This window comes from Parasteatoda tepidariorum, chromosome 10, assembly GCF_043381705.1.
Source record: "Parasteatoda tepidariorum isolate YZ-2023 chromosome 10, CAS_Ptep_4.0, whole genome shotgun sequence".
In the NCBI taxonomy this organism is placed as follows: domain Eukaryota; kingdom Metazoa; phylum Arthropoda; class Arachnida; order Araneae; family Theridiidae; genus Parasteatoda; species Parasteatoda tepidariorum.
In genome coordinates this window covers 9369698-9390177 of record NC_092213.1, presented here as the reverse complement: position 1 = coordinate 9390177, position 20480 = coordinate 9369698, and the positions used below count along the sequence as shown (strand labels likewise).

At 33.4% G+C, this 20480-nt stretch overlaps 1 protein-coding gene across 4 annotated transcripts in view; it reads left to right on the top strand.

The window, feature by feature from the left end:
* The window catches only part of LOC107448809 (WD repeat-containing protein 47), a 74706-nt gene extending 65131 nt beyond the window's left edge, over positions 1 to 9575 (top strand). For 3 of the 4 annotated variants that reach the window (XM_043047811.2, XM_043047813.2, XM_043047810.2), the window contains exons 4-7: positions 1166 to 1336; positions 2179 to 2319; positions 4590 to 4808; positions 7425 to 7712. In XM_043047811.2, coding sequence (XP_042903745.1) covers positions 1166 to 1336; positions 2179 to 2319; positions 4590 to 4808; positions 7425 to 7570 — 677 coding nt within the window. In that variant the 3' untranslated portion in view covers positions 7571 to 7712. Of the gene's footprint in view, positions 1 to 1165; positions 1337 to 2178; positions 2320 to 4589; positions 4809 to 7424 lie in introns of all 4 variants that reach the window. The other variant, XM_043047812.2, reaches the window with a different exon arrangement.
* The last annotated feature ends 10905 nt before the right edge of the window (positions 9576 to 20480 follow it).

Below are 20480 nucleotides of genomic sequence, written 5' to 3'. Positions count from 1 at the left end.
CCTAAATAGCTGGAAAAAGATTTCCAATTTGATGTACAGTGTTATTGAATTGTAATTTTTTTTCCGTGGTAGGGGAGAGTGAGGTCAATTGTAGCAGGGTACGATTTTAACAGAGCAAAAATTTCGAGTGTCGGGTTCCAAATTTGGTTCCTAATTGGCGCACAAGGTGTATTTAATAAATCTACGTGTACACCCCTGCTGGCAACCATTTTTATATACTTTTGAAAGAGTTACATTGCATAAGATATTTTCACGCTAAGTAAGTATTTTTTTTTTTTGGTATTGGAATATTATATTGTAACAAAGTAATTTTGTTTAAACAAATAAAAATTATTAACCGAATATATAAGTAGACACCTTAATTAACATTTCAAAAATAATATTAGTTTTGTTAAATAACTAGCATTGTTTTTAACAAATGAAGCTGAACTGGCGTCTTGGGGACGATTGTAACAATAAGTAAAGGGACGATTGTAACAACTGAAAATAAATAATCTTATGTTTACAAACCATTACTTAACTCTTTAAGAACCACCAATAGTTTCCTATATCATTTATATTATGTTGCATGTGCATTATTTTATTTGTCACCTTTCACAGCATAAATTAAAATTTTTAACCCCTTAAAGTTAAAAGTTTAACCCTTTAGGTCTCTGCTCATTATTATTTTTACTCCTAAAATATCACTACTATTTTGATCAATAAAAAAATATATCACAACTATGATAATATGTATAATTAACTATGTTTTAGTTGAATTTATGAACTGTTACAATTGACCCGGTAAGTGGGGACAATTTTAACAAATCCACGACTATCAAAAATTGTTAATAACTAATATAATAACATTTAAAATAAGTTTTTTTTTCTAGGATAGACTATTTTACTTGTCTGTCAATTAATACTAATAATATATTGGATTTTTTGTTAGTTAAAAATAGTTGGGTAAGAAATTATACAATTGACCCCACTCTCCCCTACGTACGTTTTCTATGCGCTTTCAGAAATTGAAGATTCTATGCGTCATGGTATCTGCGCAGTGACTTTAAGAGCGATGTCCGTTGTCTTAAGTACATTTTTTTAACTTGTCCAAATTACACCAAAGCTCACCTATAACAGGTTTCATTTCTTTTTTGTTTTTAATGTATGGTTTTTTTAAATTTAGATATCGCTCATCCTTTGACGATGCACGGGGGAACTGTTCGAGACATGTGCTTCATGGAGGACATCAGCAACAGATCGAACATTCTGATTAGTGGTGGATCTGGTGATAATAAGATCTACATCACTGATTGTGAAACAGCCATGCCATTCCAATCTCTCACTGGTCACACGGGTAAGTAACAGAGATATTTTAACCCCATAAACACGACCCCTATAGACAACTGCAAGACGGTTGGGACGCAACAGTTATTTTGTCATGACTGGAGCCCTCGATTTTACTTGACAACTGGCTTCGAATATGTCTCTGGTTTCTTGCACTGGACCATAATCAAGATATCTTTCATTGTTCATAATTGCCCTGATAAACATTTTCACTTTACTGAATATAGTCAGTCATGGAGAAAAATGTGAAATTCGTGACAATGAAGTCGTTTCAAAGATCTAAATTCTCTTTATGTTGTTGTAGTGGGCCATTATGGCAAGGGATGCGATTGTTCTTGTTTTCCAGTGGTGCCATCTATGGAGAAGAATTCGACTTCTGTCACACTCGTTTATAGGCCGGACCCATTCATTCATCCACAGATCGTAATTTTGACCTGAACCGGAGAACGATCCATCTCCAATTCAGTACCCTGAGAGGTATAATTTGTTATGGGAGCATAGAGAACTTTGTGACCCGACAGTTTTAACGTGCACCAGTCACCCTTTCCTACACAGGAAAACGAATTCCCGTTCTGACGAACACGAACCCAGCGTCCTACCAACCTGACTATCCTGCCCAATTCTCTTTACAGGAATTAATGATCAAAACTGGATATCTTTAATTAAAAACTACGCACTTATATGCCAAATTTATGAGAATAATGGTTTCTACGATTCATATCGCATCGTTGCTTTGGTTTATTCAGTATCAAATGTGAGAATTTAATGCACAAAGTTTACAATGTATTTAAAGTTTGTTTTGAAAAAAAAAGCATTTAATTAATGATAATGATGCTTTTCTTCCTTTCCCAGGACAAATATTGTCTCTCTACACATGGGGTGGGGTGATGTTTGTGAGCAGCTCTCAGGACAGGACAATCCGGTTTTGGGACATGAGAACAAGAGGATGCGTTCACATGGTTAACACTCGGCCACTAAGTGGAACTGGGCCTGGTAAGTTTTTCATGATTTTAGATGGAGATACCCGCAAGTGACGTTGTGTGGGTGTCTCGAATCTGATTATTAGTTGAAACGTGGTATTTATTTGCGTTAGCTACTGTTCTTTCCATTCTATTTTGAGTAAGCCAATCCTGTCCAGTATCAATTTTCTTAAGTGTCACATTCTATATTCTTTCGCAAAGATTCTTTCACAATTATTTCAATTCCTTCTCTTTATCTTTTTAACTTAACACAAAGACAGGCACGAAGTCATGTGGAACATAAACCAATTATGCATCGAAGTTTCCAGGTACACAAAACAAAAACGCATCACAGTTATAATAAAATACGTAAACTAATAAATCTAAGTTAAGTAAAAGATGGAGACGAGAAAGAATTTTATTACAACAAATTTGCTGTGTGATACTGCGCTGTATTTCATTAACTTAACGTTAATTAACATTATAATTTATGTAGAGAAACGTAGTTCAACTTTTACTCGCCATTTTGCTTATAAACAATCGTCTGGCACTGACCTCATAGATCCGATATGTGGTCATCCGTGATCTTCTTCTTTTTGCCGTGCGCGTACCCAATTGTGGAAATTTTCAATTAAATGACTTTATCTGATATTGCTTCAAAAATAGGTAAAAATTACTCTTTGCTAAATCAAGAATCGCGTTTGTTTGCCTAAAAATCAACATCACTGTTCCAACAACAAAAATTTTTTATATATGTTTTGTTTCTTTAATAGCGTTCAATAGCCGTTTCATACCCAGTATGCAGTCTTCAGTGTTCAAATTATAATCTCGTAACTTTGGATCCAACCCAGATAACTAGAAAACTTTTGGATAAGGAAAACTAATCTACATTTGCTTGACTCGAAGAAGAAAATACAAAAACCTCTGATAGCCTGATGCCAGAGGAACTTACAAGTTTTGATCAGTACATAGCTAAAGATATATTATGTCCTCACAATGTGGTCGGTATGAGCTTGTAGCAGTATACAAATCGACTACTCATTACAGCGTTTCAAATTTTGGTTGCCCTAGCCTAAGCCATCCTGGCTTCGACAGAAGAGAAAAAACATTTAGACACCACTCGTTGCTAACATATCTGCACAGTGGTCATTAAGATTTGAATATACCTCTTGATCAATGGTTCCTTACTTTTTGCTACCAATAAAACCTCTTGATAAACTCTCTTCTGGTCTCTTCTTGGAATAAGAGCTTAAAAAAAGAATACAATAAAATTTGGCATTTGTTTTCCACACTGCAAATATTATAGCAAAACATCTTAATCTAAACATTTGTAACACTAAATTAATAACTTCAAGAAAATGAATATAAGCTTTCTTCAACAAACCAACTGGTTCTTTGCTAAGCATACTTTAGTTTTGAAAAAGCTGCTAAAAATATAATTATGCCTGTTTAATTGAACAAAGATATTCAAAATTTAGCTCAATGCTTAAAAGTTTAAGTCATATATCAAGTTCAAATAAGTTTGTGTCTAATTTGAAAATAGATATGTTGCTCAAAAATTAAAGAGATAATAATATTTTTTGACGAAATGGTTTTTTCATTCGCAATTTCGGATTAGTAGTTCAATAAAAAATTATCTTTAGCAATAGGTTTTGAGAATTATCTAAACTTAAAATTGGGCAAAAATCTTTGTGTAATTTCTTGTGATCAATTCAAAGAAGCCCAATGCATAATACGCTTGTATGTTAGCAATTGTCATTACTATTGGAGTTTGTTGCGACAAAAAACCCATTTTATAGTATCTCAGGATAACTTTGGATTGGACGAAAGCCTTCATTATTATTGGTCATATAGCCTAGAGGTCTATTCTATACCCAATACATAATACGCTTATAGGGTGACCTTTATTAATAAAACTGGAGGCATTGGTGTGACAACCAATCCATTTTTAGTATCTCAGAATAACTTTCGGTTGGACAAAAACTTTCATAATTATTGGTCACATTGTCTAGTGGTTTGTTCAAAGCCCAATGCCTAATAAGCTTCTAGGTATGATCATTGTCATAAATATTGAAATCATTGGTCTGAAACCCAACCCAGTTTTTAGTTATTTCAGGATAACTTTTAGATTGAGTAAAAACTTTAGTAATTATTAGTATTATTGTATAGAGATATATTCTAAGCAGAGTACATAATACGCTTTTAGGTTAGCCTTTCTCATTACTATAGGGATCATTAGTGTGACAACCAACACATTTTTTAGTATTAAAAAAAAATTAATTAGGTATTTTTGATTTCATGTAGGTAGCGCAGCCGCTGCTGTCTCAGTGGATCCTTCTGGTCGCCTCCTGGTGTCCGGACACGAAGATTCCAGTTGTATGTTGTACGACATGAAGGGAAACCGACCTCTACAGACATTCAAGCCACACGGTGCTGATGTCAGGACAGCCAGACTCTCTCCTAAAGCATTCTATTTACTGACAGGATCGTATGATTCTAAAGTCATGCTCACCGATTTACAAGGTAAATGTTCGTGTAGTTCAACATATGTTAGTAAGTGTTAAAAACGTTTAAAGCAATTGCAGATCCTACCGGCTGTGAAATGCATTCTGTAATATGCTATAGGAATGTTATGTAACCTGACATTCTTCATCGTCTTCTAGAGATTCAAAGTTAAAGGTTAAATGTGAATAAGTAGGTTTGCTGATTCGATGATGTTACTACACGTGTTCGTGATGAAGCATGAGGCTTCTGTTGTCAATGATGGTTTATTTTTTGAAAAAATGGAACATTCAGGAAAACAGATGGTTAACAACACTTCGTGATGAGTTTCCACAAATTTTCAATTTCTAAAAATCGATGATAAAAACGGTGTATGGCCGTCTCCGCTAGAGGCCTCTTTCTGTGGAGGGAGAATAGATGAATTGGTATACAATAATGACAATTATCTGTACAATTGTGGTAACTACCAAGATAGCACCATAACCAAATTGCAACAAAATGCGACAGTCATGGAGATTCATTTGCGAAGTCACGTGTGACTCGAAACGTGGGTTTTTGAAGGGTTACTATGTCCGCCTTTGGAAACGTCACCCGGATGTCAGCACAAGATCGCAATGAGACACATAACTGTCGCAATGATGTCACAGTGAGATAAAAATGATATATTCACGTCTCAGCTTAATAACCCGTTGACCCTAATGCGACATCACAATTTCGTCACATCGTGACTCTGTTGAGACGTGAATATGTCATATGTCATATCTTCGTCTCACGTTGAACCTGTTGAGACGGGAATATCGTCACACGTTGACCCTGTTGAGACGGGAACATTGTCACATCTTCGTCACACGTTAACCCTGTTGAGACGGGAATATTGTCGCAGTTTTGTCACACGGTGACCCTGTTGAGACGGGAATATAGTCACATCTTCCTCACTCGTTGACCCTGCTGAGACGGGAATATTGTCACATCTTCGTAACACGGTGACCCTGTTGAGACGGGAATATTGTCACATCTTCTTAACACGTTGACCCTGTTGAGACGGCAATATTGTCACATCTTCTTAACACGGTGATTCTGTTGAGACGGGAATATTGTCACATCTTCGTCGCACGTTGACCCTGTTGAGACGGGAATTTAGTCACTTCTTCGTCACACGTTGACCCTGTTGAGACGGGAATAATGTCACTTCTTCGTCACACGGTGACCCTGTTGAGACGGGAATTTAGTCCCTTCTTCGTCACACGTTGACCCTGTTGAGACGGGAATATNTTTGGAAACGTCACCCGGATGTCAGCACAAGATCGCAATGAGACACATAACTGTCACAATGACGTCGCAGTGAGATAAAATATAACATATTCACGTCTCAGTTTAATCACACGGTGACCCTAATGTGACATCACAATTTCGTCACATCGTAACTCTGTTGAGACGTGAATATGTCATATGTCACATCTTCGTCTCACGTTGACCCTGTTGAGACGGGAATATTGTCACATCTTCGTCACACGGTGACTCTGATGAGACAGGAATATTGTCACATCTTCGTCACACGGTGACCCTGTTGAGACGGGAATATTGTCACAGTTTCGTCACACTGTGACCCTGTTGAGACGGGAATATTGTCACATCTTCGTCACACGTTGACCCTGTTGAGACGGGAATATTGTCACATCTTTGTCACACGTTGACCCTGTTGAGACGGGAATATTGTCACATCTTCGTCACACGTTGACCCTGCTGAGACGGGAATATTGTCGCATCTTCGTCACACGGTGACCCTGTTGAGACGGGAATATTGTCACAGTTTCGTCACACTGTGACTCTGATGAAACGTGAATCTGTCGCATTTTCAACGTTGCTGCGACAATTAAATGTCCCATTGTGGTTTCATGTTGACGTCTGAGTGTCGTCAAAATACGACGTTATCAATGGCGGGCATAGTAACCTTCAAAAACCTACTCTTCAACATTGCAGAGGTCACATGTCACTTCATAAATGAGTCACCGTGACTGTCACATTTTTGAAGCAATGTAGTGGGGGACAATATTTTGGTCGATTACCGAATATTGCTTACCAATAGTGATTCAATTCAAACCTTTATTTAGTTCATGTATTTATACCGTTCTTATTAAAAATATAAAAATAAAAAGTTTTTTTTTTTGAAGAATAATAATAAAAAAATTACTGCATATACATTTTTAAAGAAAAAAAACTGAATGCGAAGGAGCTTGTAATTTGTCTTGGAAGAAATCATTTTAAGAGCATAGATAAATTTTAAAAAAGTGGACACCTAACCCTGTAATTTTAATTCCATTCCCAACTAAAACGTTTTATCATCCAGTATAATTTAAATTATTAAGTTACTGTAAAAAAATAGTCTACGAACTGCTCTTTCATGTAAATATAAATTTGTTTAGAAAAAAGCTTTTTTTAGTAAGTTTTTTTTCTGAATTTTTTTTCTACTTATTGTCCGACTACGGCTCGAATCTAGTGGTAAAGGGATTGCAATTTTCAATGCAATATTCCATCGTAACAGAGACGAAAGGGAGTTAAAAACGTAACAAAATTTTAATACTTATTAATTATAGTATTAACTAACTCAATCCTTTCATGTGTGCTCTTTTTTTCTAGGTGATCTGACACAGCCTTTGGCAACAGTGAAAGTGGCAGAGCATGCAGACAAAGTAATCCAAACAAGATGGCACCCACAAGAATTTACATTCCTCTCCACCAGCGCTGACAAAACAGCTACTCTTTGGGCACTCCCTTCAACATAGTCATTCCTCTCAACTTTCTTTAATCACCTCAAATATTTACATGCACTTACAAGTTCGACTATCATGATTATGGTCTTTGTAAACAGAATAGGCGTCTCAAGATAACGTGATTTCTCCATTCTCCACACTTTTCCCCTCTTCGTTTCCATGGCTTCATGCCTCCAGCGAATTTCGCTTTTCTTCTCATAGCAGTACGTTTCGGAACAAAAATTGGAAAATTGGGAAATACTTATGTGGGGGGGAAAGCAAGATTCGACGAAACTATGGCAATGGAGAGGGGAAAAGTATGGAGAGTGAGAAAACTCTATAACGAGTCGTCTTTTCTATTTATAAAGAATATAACTAGGCAGCAATTCAAAACATGACCCTCTTACGCTTTAGCAAGTAGTCAACTGGGTTAATTTAAAAAGTAGCCACTTCATAGCCAGGTTAATGCTACCTGAAGCACACATGCTTGGTTACAGTTCCTCTGATTTTTCTCAGAGACAAAAATCTTAGACCAACATTGTAGCCGCTCCATCTGTTGACGTACTTAGTTATTAATTGGAATTTTGGTGATAATAGTTACACAGTTTCCTGAACTGAGCGCAGCAAACCGCAGTTATTTGCACCCTTCCGTTTTTCATAAATTAATTTTTCAAACTGTCCGTCATTTTTGGGGTTAATTGCTTAAATATTTGAAATCAAAATATTAGTGGCATATAGAATTTCTTTTTTTGAAACTTTTTACTGATGTTCTCTTAGAAATGATTCCTAAAGCATGCCACTTTTATTTTCTTATTCTTAATTCATTTTAAGATCTTATGTCTGTGCATCCCTCCAAATGGTCATGTTTCGAATTGCAATCCAGTTACTCGAAGCCATAATTCGATTAGAAAATGACCCCATAACTTCATGCATTTTATTTGTCATTGATTATCATCTTCAGCAATTTTTAACAAATTATTTAGTACAATAAATAAATTTAAAATATATCTTCGATATAAACTTTTTATGATTTAAAAAGAAAGGTAATTTATTAACACATTTGTCTCTCTATTTTTTTTAAAACTTAAATAATGAGTTTCTATTTTTTATAAACTGCTTACAAACAGTGTTTTGAATATTTTACTATTGTTAAAGATTATGGAATTTATATGCTTACCAAATTCAATGAGTAATTTTGGGAGTAATGCTTTTGTTTTTCAATATATATATATATATATATATATATATGTNATAAATATATATATATATATATATATTAAAAAACAAAACATCATGCAAATAGAAAAATTATGTATAATGCCGGAAAATGTAAAGGTTCTCATCAGGACATTACGACAGCTAAATTGATATTTCAAAATAAAGAATAATTATCCTAAGATAAAAACCACTCTTTATAATATGTCTTTGCCTCTAAGAAATTTTAAAAAAATGTAATTGTAAATGAGTTTAAGATGAAAGAAGAAAAGCAGAAAACAAACTTACCTATATGAAGTAAAATAAAATGAACATGTGTTAAGATTTGATATACTAATTAATTCGATATAACAATTAATAAAAATTGTTATGAAGAATAAATATAATGAATGTGCTTTGTGAAAATTGGTAAAAAACATATAAATCATGATATAAATATAAAAACTTTAAAATGTCGATTTTTAGGTATCGTAAATTAGCAATGAAAAAAAAATGTCTTGTGAATTCTGTGCTTGTTATGGACATTTTTCATCACCGTATAAGCTGTAAACTGTTCAATTAGAGATTTCATGAATTTTCAGGCTTCGATATTTTTCGTATTTTTGTTGTAAAAAAAAAGCACTATATAACTTAAAAACTAGACACCTACCATAGAATTGTTTTGTAAATGTATACTGATGATTATGTAGTATTTATGTGATATTTTGATCACATCATATAGCTTATGTGATAATATTTTTAATAAAACTTTACCTTTTAAAAATTGTTATTATATTTTCATTAATTTAATTGGATTAATAAATGTTTGATCATGTATCACAAATGTGCTCCTTGTTTGTTATGATTTATTTGTTTGTTATTATTTATTTGTTTGATTTTTACCTATTTATTTTATTTTGTTTATTTTTTACGTTTTTAGAAGCCGTTATTACAATTCATCAAATTTTCCCATAGTGAACTGATCACGAGACACGGTTATCTGTGGATCGTATGGTCACTGACTTCGGTCAATGAGCAGGTGGGGGACCACTTTTATCGGTGCCAGCTAAGGGATCGAGAGTTTACAGTATTGGTCCTTGATAAACTGATCAGCCAATAAAATGCTCGGGCTATCAAAGCGTGGGAGCCATCCTCTCTGCAGGGGATTAAAATTGAGATGGCATGTCTGGGATTATTATCAGGGGAGTTTCCCTGACCCTCGGCCAATAGCTCACTGTGCAGCTCTAGCACAACGTAAACAAAGTACTACTGATATTAAAATAGAGATTCCTCACTTTTTTGAATTTTGTACTAACATTAGTTTAATTATATAATTAATATTAGATTTATTTGTTTCTTAGAACCCCATCGTTGATTTAGGGCGTTACCCAAAAGTCTAGATTTATATGTTTCTAGAAAAGACCATTCCAAATATTTTTTGCTTTTCAAGAAAAAGTCAAATTTTAACTATTTCAAGATTTTGAGCCGTGTGACTCAGAAGAAAGAATGCTCGCCTTTCAATGTGTCCCGAGTTCGAATCCCAGCGATGGCTGGTTGATACGAATTCCACACCCAGCTCGCACCGACCACAGTACTTATACAAAAATTCTCAGTGGTTGACGATGGATCATGGTTTTAAGTCACCTTGTCATCTGGAAAATCTTAAAGGTTTTCGTGGTTTATATCTCCTTGTAACGCAAATACGGGTTAGTTCCATTAAAAAGTCCTCCATGAAAGTACATTTCTTCCATTACTTGATCCAGGAGTACCTTTGCCCTCTGGATTGAGTTCAAAATTACAAGGCTATAGAGTTGAACATTGGTAGTCGTAAATTCAAAAATGGGTCACTTGTTTAACGACGGTTATGTAACAAAATATTCCAATAGGTTCCTTCGGACAAAACCATCATAACTTTTTTTAGTTTAAAAAAATACACCTGAACTTGGTATAAGCATCCTGAATTATCGATGTTCAAGTTTGACTGCACTTTTTAAAGTATGTATAAATGCTTGATTCGGTTTTAAATTGAAACAACCTATTAATTTGCACTGTTTTTTGGAATTTTGTAACTCTAAGCATTTCAGAGATACGTGATTTCCCCACTCTCCACGCTTTTCCCTCTCAGTTACCATAGTATCTGCTAATCTTGCTTTTCCTCCGTGCTAGTACATTCCCATTGTTTTCTGAAACGTACTGCCGCGGAGGACAAGCGAGATTTTCCTTAACCATTGTAACAGAGAGGAAGAATGAGAAAACTGAGCCAGAAGCACGGAAATGCCTATTTTATTTACAACGATAATAGACACATTATACTCCCGTGCAAGTTTAAAAAAAAGAGGCCCTTTGCAGTATAGGATTCAAGTAATCATCTGTGACTACATATACTTCCGTTTTATTTCGTTAACAAATTATACAATTATGCTTTTACAACAATATAAAAGTTCTTAAAAGTTAAACACATCAGACCGAAATGTAATTCGTGCTATCCTTTATGAAGTATATTAATGAACAAATTTCAAAAAAAGTGATAGTTTCGTAGTCTTACTGGAATCTTAGACTTGTCGACATATTTTGATAATTAAGAACTTATGTTCTTGAAAAAGAAGCAACTATGTGACATAGCAAGAGCATTGGATTTGATTGGATCACTAAAAATGGAGCGTCTTACGCTGACATGCTCTTAACAAATCAAATGCGAGATAAAGAATTTTTACCTTAGTTTCATTGTAGAAGAAAATCGTCAGCAAGAAACAATATTTATTATTCTTTCATCGGTTTATTTAAATGCGAATTCATTACTAGGATAGATAAAGCTGCAGGACTGCGAATTTAACTGTGGGACCAAATTTTAATTAAAGATAATTAACCATGAAACGATGAAAAAAAAAATATTTTCTTTAATTTTATTAGCGTCGTTGAACTGCCGAATTTTTGAGTTTACGACTGCAAATGTTCACCTCCATAGCCTTGTAATTTTGAACTCAATCCAAAGGTCAAGGAAACTCCTGGATATTGTGAGAAATTTGTCTTCGCAGAGGACTTTTTGATGCAACTATCCCCCGTTTGAGTTACATAGTGAGGAAAACCTCCGACGGTTAACCTGACGACAAAGGGACTATAACCCATGATCCGTCTATCAAAGAGGATATTTGACGTCAGTGGTGTTGGTGCAAGCCGTGTTCAGAATTCGTGTCGATCACACATAGTTTGGGTTCGAATCTGAGTCACCTCATTGGGGGGTGATCCCCTGAGCCACCACGGATCTCATTCCTCTAGTTCCATTTCCTTTGAGTTTACGGCTACCAAAGTTCAACTTCGTAGCATTATAATTTTGAACACAATCCAGAAGACAAAGCAACTCCTGGATCAAGTATTGCTAGAAATCTACCTTCGTGGAGGACGTTTAGATGAAAAAAACTCTCATTCGTCTCACATGGAGAGAAACACTATGAAAACCTCCCACGGTTAGCCTGATAGCAAGGGAACGCTAACTCATGATCCATCCACCACTCTAGAATATTTTTATGTCAGCACTATGATCAGTGCGAAATTCGAATTCTAGCCATCGCTGGGATTTGAATCTGGGTACCTCATAATTATTTTCAAAATAAGATAGTATTTTATTGATGCATACACTTACAATTATCTTTATATACTTTATTCATTAAGTAGGGATTCCACCGAGAGAAGTTGGATCATTTAGGGTTCCATAGCTGGAAAAAAAATTGGAATCTGTGCACTATATTAAAATTTTTAAGAACTTATCGTTGCTAAGTAATGAAACTATAAACTAATCAAATTTTGTATGTTTCACGTCAAGTTATTTAGATAATGATCTTCTATTTTTATCATTAGACCTTCTTACTCATTTTCGTATTTTCCTACTATTTTCAGTAAAAATAAATAAATAAAAAGTGCATCACGGAACGAAGAGATAGACAGGAAGGGGTATATAAACATTTCATTTAATTATTTATTTCGCAAACAATTAATATTTGGACAGGAATTAGACCTGAAAAATTAAATTTTCAGTCAGTAGCCAGTGTCCGGTAGACTCTAATAGCTTAGAAGCCACTTTTTCCTCAAACCTAACGAGTCGGTGCCCGATATCGATAACTCCTTTTCATCTAATAGACGCTTATTTTTTGCTTGGATTAAATTAATATTTTAAAAAAGAAAACATTTCATATCAGAAATAATCAGAGTCTGTAAAACGTTTATTTAACGATAAAAATAATATAAATATGAGACAAAAGTTATTTAAACATTCTAACTTTTAAAGAACTTTATTTAAATATGTTTCGGGGGGGGATGCAATACATTTAATGAACATATGTTTCCGTGAATGACCGAAATGTCGACTGGTGAATGTCAACAATCACATTGTCGTTTTGGTGAATGCCCGAAATATTTTTTATATCTGATTGATATTAATTTATTCGTTGATATTAGTATATTTATTCGATATTTAATATCTATTGAGGATAGATAAGGAGAAGCATCAGTTTTCGGAGTAGCTGGCAAATCGGGCAGTGGCACTGAACCTTAAAAAAACACACCAGTGTAGGGTATACCGGGCAAATGTATATAGGGCAGATGCACTTAACTAAACCTAGTACATACTTCTGACATTTACCAAAGCGACTATGTGATTGTCAACAGTCACAGGTGGAAGTCAACAGCCACCGATTTCGATCATTCGCAGTAACATATGCATTCCAATTTTGAAATATGTGAATTGTTAACGATTTGATAGACAATTGATCCACATTGATTGATGGAAAATTTAAAATGGACACATTGGGCAGCTTAATGAAAATTTTGTTCTACAGAGTATCTTTCTTCATTGATGCATGTACTACAGTCGGCTATTAAAAACGGACCTCCGTGAATAACTTTTGATCTAAGGATCGGATCTTTACTCTCTATGTCTGTGTTTCCCAAACTTATGACTTTTGTGTACCCTTCCTAAATTTTTCGTAACGCTGTGTAGGACTAATACAAAATGAATGTATTTTTTACTGTAAAAAAAATTGCCCAAAAGTTAAAAATCACAACTGGATGTTGATACCCCTAATTATTAACTGTTAACTCTGCAAAAAATAGCCAATAGAAAAATACTTAATAGTAAATTTTCATGGCTAGCTTTGTTTTAAAATAACATTTTGTGAAATTTTTGTTTGTTCCAAGATATTTCGCATAAGAACGCGTACCCCCGCTAAACTGTTCCTGTACCCCTGGGGGTACGCGTACTACACTTAGGGAAACATAGCTCTAGGTCTGAAACATAATAGGGTAACCTTAAATATGCTACTTAAATAGTGCAGAAGATAGGGGATAGTGGGGGGAGGGCAATACATTTAATGTACATATGTTTCCTTCCGTGAATGACAGAAATCAAATCTTTTTTACAACGGATTCGGATTTCTGACACCCAAAATTTAAGGGACAGCCGCAATCTGGGAAATATGGATCCTATAGTTTGGTTAGGAGAGCAATCCAAAGTTTGGACCCCTTAATGTTAATTTTACTTTTTGCTTATTTAGTCATATCTCGAGAGCTTTTTAAGCGAATTTAAAAAATTTTGCATACAATCATGAATTCGTCCAATTCGTTTGTTTTGACTATTATTATATGTAATAATAATCCAAAAAAATCTGAATTGTAAGGTATAAAATTTTTCAGATCACTTTAAAGTATGAGTTTTTTCATGGCAAAATTTGAACGAAATCGGCTGAATAGTACCTGAGAGTTCCAGTTTTAACTATGCGACTTTTTTAAAATTAAAATAGTTGTGTGATTTCGTAACTTAAAATATCGACTGCACTAATTAATTAGCATATTTAATGTTAGATTGAATTCTAAAACGTAAAGACCCGATCATGTTACAGGGAGGCTCGTTTTTTTTTTGCGCGCTTTACTCTTATTATTAAACAATTTTCAAAAGAAAAAAAAACGATGGGAAAATGTGACAGTGGTTATTTAATTTAAGTCGCCACGTTTTTTGTTGACTCGCCACTCGGCTGTTAAAATAATGATTCTATGGGTCATTAATTCCGTATTCACGAAACATGCATGAATGAAAGAAAGATTTTAGGCATATTTATTACCTATGCTTTTACATGTGCAATGATTTTAGATTGAATGTCCTTGAAAACATGTATAGCAACACGTATGAAAACAGAGCAACGTGTGGATAATCATGGTAACCAATCTAGGAGACCCTGCAAATTATTATTTTTGATGCTACAATAGGCATTACATATTTCCTAAATTTCTTTAATTTATTTTTGGTTTATCATTCTTAAATTAATTTTAATTAAATTAAACCAATTATTTAATTTTTATTACGCTATTTAATTCTTATTATAATTATAATTGAATAAAATATTTAATATCAATTTATAAAAATTTATATCAAATATTTTATTCTTTTCTTAACATTCAATGCAACGGCTAAATTTTTATTTCACTTCAAATATAAAACTCATTAATTCACTGTCGCGTCTAAATGGAAAACAAAATCTAGTTACTTTATTTCTATCCACAAAAATATTTCAGTTATATGGTTATACTAATTCTCCCAATCTTTTTTGGCGATTAATTTTGGCCAAACTAATTTTCATATTTAATATTGATTACGGGGTGTTGGCTTCATTTTTTGATATGTTACCTTTCAATTAATTGCCAACCATGAATCTCTTCCCCTGCTCCTGACTGTCCGTTGGGAACAATTCACTTTACTTTTAATTCTTGGCGTAAAGACTGGGGACTTGTAAAATTCGTTTTTCTTAAGACAATTCAATGGGAAAAAAATAACATTTTTATGTCTATTTATTATTTTTAACGTGTAATTTAATAATATCCGAAGCATTTTTATTTGTATGGTTTAAAAAATATTTAGTTAATTTTAAAATGCGACATCAAGCAAATTTCCTCGTGAAAAAATCTTGAAAAATTCGACACTTTTGTAATTCGAATTCTCTAAAGCTATTCGGATGATTTCTCCCAAATTATTTTTTCATTTAAAATTACGTTGTTTAAAATGAAGTTAAAAATTGTATACCTTAATTTTTTTTTTATATATATAACCGTCGTTGAACAGCTGACCCAATTTTCGGGTTTACAACTACTGATGTTCAACTTCGTAGCCTTGTAATTTTGAACCCAATTCAGAAGACAAGCGAACTCCTGGATCAAGTATTAGGAGAAATTTGCCTTCGTGGTGGACTTTTTGATGGGACTTACCCTCATTTGCGTTACATGGAGAAGAAGACCACGAGAACCTCCCACTGTTAGCCTGACGGCAAAGGGACTCTAACCCATTATCCATCTTTCACGCAGGATATTTTACGTCAGCATTGTGGTCGGTGCAAGCCGGATGCGGATTCGTATCTACAAGCCTTCGCTGGGATTGAACTCGGCTCACCTCATTGGAAGGATGAACTCGGCTCACCTCATTGAGCCATCGCGGCTCTATACCTTGCATTTCAAAAAAAGAAAAAAAAATGTTCCCTCTTCTTCAATGGCACGCCAGCCCAGGGTGGGACATGGTCTTCTTCTGAATCAAGTTCCAAGCTGTGCTCTTCTCGGAAAGACTCTTCCAATTCAAAACTTTTAAATCTGTTTCTAGGCAGTCAATCCACCGGATCTTTCTCCAGATGGTTTTGGGTTGAAGATCTTTTTGGTGACTTGGTCATCAATAATTCATTCGAATCAGGTGTACCGCCCATTTTAGTCTTTAAACTGATATAAATTTTATTATTTCCGTCTCTTTGTAGATCTAATGCAGATTCTGCAGATCCAAAAAAATTTTTACTGTCATTTAAATTAAAGAATAAATCATTTTTAAAAACTATAATTTTATGAAATAATATTTAGGTGTATGTTACAATATGTTAGGTACAATTCAAAATTGCTTAGATTTTTCTTAAAAAGTCCAGAGATGGGGTGAAGTTGTCAAAATCTGTAGTTAATATTATAGTATTCAAACTTCCAACAGCTCATAAAGTTCAGCAATCAAAATAAAATCGAAAAAAAATTCCTAATTTAGTTCAAAAATGTACGGCTTTGTTTATATATATATGAACAAAACCATACATATGCAGGCAAAAACAGTGTTTTTCTATTACTTAGCTTATATATTGTGAGTTTTTTACAATGATTCAGTATTTTTAAATTAAAATTATTAACATTGTTTAAAAGTAACGAAAATATTGTCCTATTGAAAAAAAAAATATACGTAGTTGTTATGCTTAAAAATATCGTGATATAATCACGCCCATCAGATAAAAGCTCGAAATTATGTAACAAAGTAATTTCAGCTTGAAAAATTGTTTTTATGCGATTTGAATAGTCGCGAGCGTCGTCACCCGTGGGTCAGCCAATCGGGTTCGGAACACACGCGCGACGTCGCTCGCAGGTATCCAATCAAATCCGATTTCAAAATTGATTTAGCTTGATAATAAACAAACCCTAACAGCTTTAACGTTGACACGCCATGCACATCCAAGTGATTAGACGCAACATTGTGATTCATTGCAAGTAAACAATTTAGCATCCAAATTCAAACAAAAATTAACATCTCTATAAAACTCTAATTCCATCTGTTTTGCTTTATAGTAGGTCAATAACCAGGTTAGGTGAAAATAAATTATTGTCCTTTGAACGGAAAATCTTACACAAAATTTGTTGTGCAGTCTATGAGAATAATAGCTGGAGGTCCTTATTTAACTTTGAAATTTACCGAAAGTACAAACAATCTGATATTGTTAAAGTCATAAAATGCAATAGACCACGTAGCAGCAAATCCAGTAAGAAAGTTTACTTTTACCCATCTCATGGGAAACAGAAAACGAGGAAAACCACTAATTAGGCGACTTGACTCGGAGAAGAAGGACTTTCATATAGTAAAGAAGGAAAACTGGAAAAGCCTTGCTGTGGATAAAACCAGGAGGCAAAAGTTACTTGGGACGACTTCGGCCTGTAACAGGCTGTAGTACCTTGAAAGAAGAAGAAGGAGGATAGCTGCTACGCTAACACTCCATGCTCAACCATGTGATGCAATTAGACACAACTATGTGATTTTTTACAATTGACCAATTTAAGAGTGAATCTTCCAAATTCACAACACTGATCTGTTGAAACACCAAAGTCTTTTTTCAATTTTTTTAGTAGGAAGAAAATTTCATTTACACAAATTATAATGATGTGCAGACAGGGGCGGATTAAGCTTATGCGGGGCCCTAGGCCATTAAAATTTCTTGGGGCCCTTAGATTAAATTTTTTTCTCGTATATTTTTTATTTATTCAAATATAAAAGTATTGTTATATCTTTTCATTTAAGAAAGCATATTTAAAATTAAAATAAATAACATCCTGGACCTCTTAAACAGTGACAATTTCAATACATAAAATTTGATTGAAAGTGACCAATTGTATGAGTTTTTTCTAGAGTATATAAAACAATAAGCAAACACTTACCTTTTTAGTAAAATATTTTGTAATTATTTATTGATCAAATAGAATTACGGACACTAAATAATTATAAAACACTAAAAAAATTATGAGACACTTCAGTTGTGGCAGTAAATAACTTCTTTTTCATTTAAAGCTTCTCAATAATGTCAACAACATTTAATTCTTTCTTTCTTGTTTAAACAAGTCTCAACTCGCTATAGTACTGCTTTCAATTTTTTCGCGAGCAAATCAAAAGGACAAATTTGAACTTAAAGAACATTGATAAATATTATTATACATAAACTATAATAATACTTATAAGTAATAACTAAAATAAGTAATAAATAAATACGTAAAAAATATGTAATAATTATGTTAAAAAATTATCGCATTTTATTAATATATATTTGAAATTGCTTTTTTTTTAAAAAATCATTGTTTTTTTTAATTTTTTTAAAATTTATTTTCAAAAAAAATTTTTTTAAGGGGGCCCTTAATCATTGGGGGCCCCAGGCCATGGCACAATCCGGCACTGTGTGCAGATTAAGGTAGTACTTCCTAAATTCATTAAAATAATTCCATTTCCGACAACGGAATTTGCTGATTTTAGAAACAACGCAAAAAATTTTTTTCGATTCCGCTTTTGTTAAATATTTTTGCTTCAATAGTAATTTCTTCATTCGGCTTCCGTAATTGTTTTCCTTGATTAGCATCGATGAGTCACAACGAAACCGCAGAAGCTTACATCTTCGAAGATAAATCTGCGGTTTTTAAAAATTACGTAACAAACAATTATTTCATAACAGGGTAATGATCAAATTCTATGGCATGTTGGCGGATTTAGAATAATCATGAGCGTGCTCAAACATTGTTAAGCCCACCCCACTGTTTGAAACGCTTTCACATTAAAATACAATTACAATATGATGCTTTTCTCTTAATTTTAACTCTTATTCATATTATGTATATCCTGCATCCTTTTGCAAAAGAGAAATGAAATGGTATGTGAAAAAAATTAGTAAAAATAAATAAATAATAATAATAATAAATAGTGATCGCAGAAAGGCAAAAGCATCCCATTGGCAAAATAGTTGCTGTCTAATTTTTTTTTTACCCTCTCTATTTGTGATATTCACCTGAATTAGTATTGAAAACGATCCAGTTTGAACTGTAGTTTAGAATTTCTCATTCTTAATTAAAACAATAAAAATAAAAATATCTTTCAAATGATGAAATTCTCTTTTATTCTTAACTCAAGAAGTATTTATGGGATCTCTCTGGTCCCATATCTCAAAAATAAACTCACCAACTTAATGCATAACAAAATTAAAAGTGAAGAAAAGAATTCTAAAATAATTATCAAACAGCAGCTGTTGTCACAGCAACGCATGCAATGACGACGCATGCGCTCTGTTTACTACTACTTTGGAACACTGTTGAAAAGTGTGATGATGTCCAAATAAGGTGAGCACACCATCAAACCCAAAACTACACCTATTTTGCCAATGGGAAGAAAAAAAATTTCCGGATACATGCATACATTGTATATATAGTGCACAAGAAATGAACGGGCCATCCTAATAATCTAATGATTGGCTCTCAAAACTTAATCTTAATGGTTTGTAGAGGTGACCTCAAATATACTAATTATTAAATGCAGACGAAAGTTACGAAATCAGACACTAAAACGTAATTTCTCTGAATAAATATACATTTTTTTCGACGGATTCTGATTTCTGTCTCCCCCCCCCTCGATATAGGGGATAGCTGCTATCTGGGATGTATGATCCCAATAGTTTTTGTCAATAGGAAAATAGTCAAAATCTTTGGACCCTAAATGTTAATTTTATTCTTTGCGTACATCGCTATCTCTTGAGAACTTTTCAAAAAAATGTTGCACACAGTTATAAAACTTGCTTACCTGAAAACTCTATGCAAAAAATAACTTTTAGTAAATATTTATTATTTGTTTATTTTATTTCATTTGATAATGATCGAAAAAAATTTAAATTTTAAGGTATGCATTTTCTTACATTATTTCAAAGAAAGTAATTTTTCGTGACAAAATGTGAGCAAAACCGGCCGAATAATTCTTGAGAAATCGAATTTCAAAAATATGCCTTTTTAAATATTCGATATCTTGATATATGATATAATGAACGATATATATCTTGATGAACGATATAATGAAGGAATAATTCGATTAATGAAGAAAGCGTTCCCTCAAATTCTGTATTTTGCCTTGTAAAATTACATTTTTTAAAATGATTGAAAAAAAAATTGTATACCT